This window comes from Musca domestica, unplaced genomic scaffold, assembly GCF_030504385.1.
Source record: "Musca domestica strain aabys unplaced genomic scaffold, Musca_domestica.polishedcontigs.V.1.1 4, whole genome shotgun sequence".
Taxonomy (NCBI): domain Eukaryota; kingdom Metazoa; phylum Arthropoda; class Insecta; order Diptera; family Muscidae; genus Musca; species Musca domestica.
Window position 1 is genome coordinate 6,779,281 of NW_026712328.1, and position 2,374 is coordinate 6,781,654.

The 2,374-nt window shown below is 36.9% G+C and overlaps 1 protein-coding gene across 1 annotated transcript; it reads right to left on the reverse strand.

The window, feature by feature from the left end:
* Window positions 1-618: 618 nt before the first annotated feature.
* On the reverse strand, window positions 619-1,531 carry LOC131804167 (NADH dehydrogenase [ubiquinone] iron-sulfur protein 3, mitochondrial-like). The gene has a single exon (XM_059126645.1). It carries the CDS (start codon window positions 1,471-1,473, stop codon window positions 685-687), a length of 789 nt encoding a protein of 262 aa, XP_058982628.1. The 5' UTR covers window positions 1,474-1,531; the 3' UTR covers window positions 619-684.
* Between the last annotated feature and the right edge of the window lie 843 nt (window positions 1,532-2,374).

A 2,374-nucleotide genomic window follows, 5' to 3' on the forward strand; every position in this document is an offset into this window, starting at 1 on the left:
AAGGTCCTATATTCATTCGTATCAGTCATGGAAGTAGCTGAGACACATTTGTAAATGCACTTCCCTTCCTTGTTGTGCCATCTCTTTTCATTTTTCATGTGCCTTATCATCCAGAGACTTTGAATTCGTTTGTTTATTGCATTCAGCGCCTTCTTCTATGATCCCATGGTCTCGACGTATTGCTGTATTTATTGATAGGTTTTTCTTCTACATCTTTAACATAATCCTAGAAATCTGTACATGCTTTTTATGGCTTAAACATTATTAATTTTGAAAGATGAGCTTAGTCCAATAAAAAGGACTAACCTCGATTTAGATTGGAACTTTTAGCCAAAGTGTTATTTAAAAATAGGCTTTCTTCTTCAATTGTTACCGACGAGATCGATCTTACCTTGTTGGGTTTTGTCAAACTTTATTTCGTCTTCTTTCAAAAACTTCAAAATATTTGAAAAATACAAAACATTTGCTTTGTAATTTATGCCGAAACTACTTGATTTAAAAATGGATTGCCACAAGGGTTCAACTTTAATTCCAAATGAGCCAAAAATTGTCAAATCACTTAAAATCAACTCGCTGAAGGATTTTTTTTTATTTTTGCAAGTCGAAGTATAATCACTATTCTCTAGAGTATATTTTCTATGTAATATAAGCCTTCAAGACAACTTTTTTATTACAATTTCAAATTTATTCCTTCTTTTTCTCAGTATCAACTGTTTCCGAAGCAGGTAGGGCTTTACGGAAGTTAGGGAATTGCTCCCATGGGGCAGACAAATCGAATTTTCTAAATTCTTGGGCCAATTCTAGGGGCTCACATACCACACGTTTTTTCTCGTCATCATATCGCAACTCAACGTAACCAGATAATGGAAAATCACGACGTTGGGGATGACCTTCAAAACCATAATCGGTAAGAATGCGACGTAAATCTGGATGGTTGGCAAAAAAGACACCATACATATCGTAGATTTCACGTTCATACCAGTTAGCTGCTTTGAAGACTTCGTTGCAAGAGTCCAATGGAGTCAATTCATCAGTGTAGGTCTTAACACGAATGCGAGAATTATAACGCAATGACAAAATACTGTAAATGACTTCAAAACGGTATTTGCGGCTGGGGACGTCCATGCCAGCAATGTCAACCAAATTGGCAAATTGAGCTTGATGGTGATCCTTTAAGAACTGCAACACTGGAACTACACCCTCTGGTGCAATAAGGACCTCCAATTCATCGCCAGAGGTTAACTGAACTTTTTGCACGTACTTGGGCAAGCACTCAGCAACATAACGCCCAAAATCGGATAAATGGCTCCTTGCAGTCTCATTTGGCTTGCGGATAGTGGGTTTGTTCGATTGAGCATCGGTTGCAGTACTGGCCAAACGCAAAGCACCGACATTTGAAGCCGCAGCAACACCATTTTTGGCCACCGCTTGGGAAGCCAATCTGAGGCCAACGTTTCTGATTAATCCAGCCATTTAAATCCTGGAGATCCTGAACCGTGCTATTTTTTTTCGGATTTGACAGTTTATGTAATGTATTTATAAAAAAATCAAGAAGAGGATTGCAACTACAAAAAATAATAAACGGCAATAAAAAAAGATGTAAGTTCGGCCAGGCCGAATTTTGAATACCCTCCATCATTTGAACGAAATTGACGATTCTCAAAACCAATAAAATCCGTTACAAATTCTGATAAAATCTTAAAAATACCGAATAAAAAATTGTCCATTCTCAAAAACAATAAAATCGATTAAAAATTCTGTTAAAATCTTAAAAATACTAAATATAGCTGTTATATTAGGGTCTATACGACGACATGGACCTGCATAAGTAACCTTTGTCATAAGCCAATACAATATTCAAATGCGAAACTTAAAAAAAATATTCTCCGATTTTTTTGTAGCTAAAAATGTAGCTAAAATCATTAAAAAAACCTGAATATCGGTAGGTACCGTTTTATGGGAGCTATACGAAGACGTGGACCTGCACAGACAATTTTCTGTCTTAGGCTGTAGTATCCATTACGAACTTCAAATACCAAATTTGAAACAATTGCGATGAATAATGTCGCTAAAATCATCAAATACCGAATATCGGGAGGTACCGTTATATGGGAGCTATACGAAGACGTGGACCTGCACAGACAATTTTCTGTCTAAGGCTGTAGTGTGCATTTCGAACTTCTACTACCAAATTTGCAGCAATTGCGATGAATAATGTCGCTAAAATCATCAAATTACCGAATATCGGGAGGTACCGTTATATGGGAGCTATACGAAGACGTGGACCTGCACAGACAATTTTCTGTCTAAGGCTGTAGTGTGCATTTCGAACTTCTACTACCAAATTTGTAACAATTGCGATGAAAAATGTCGC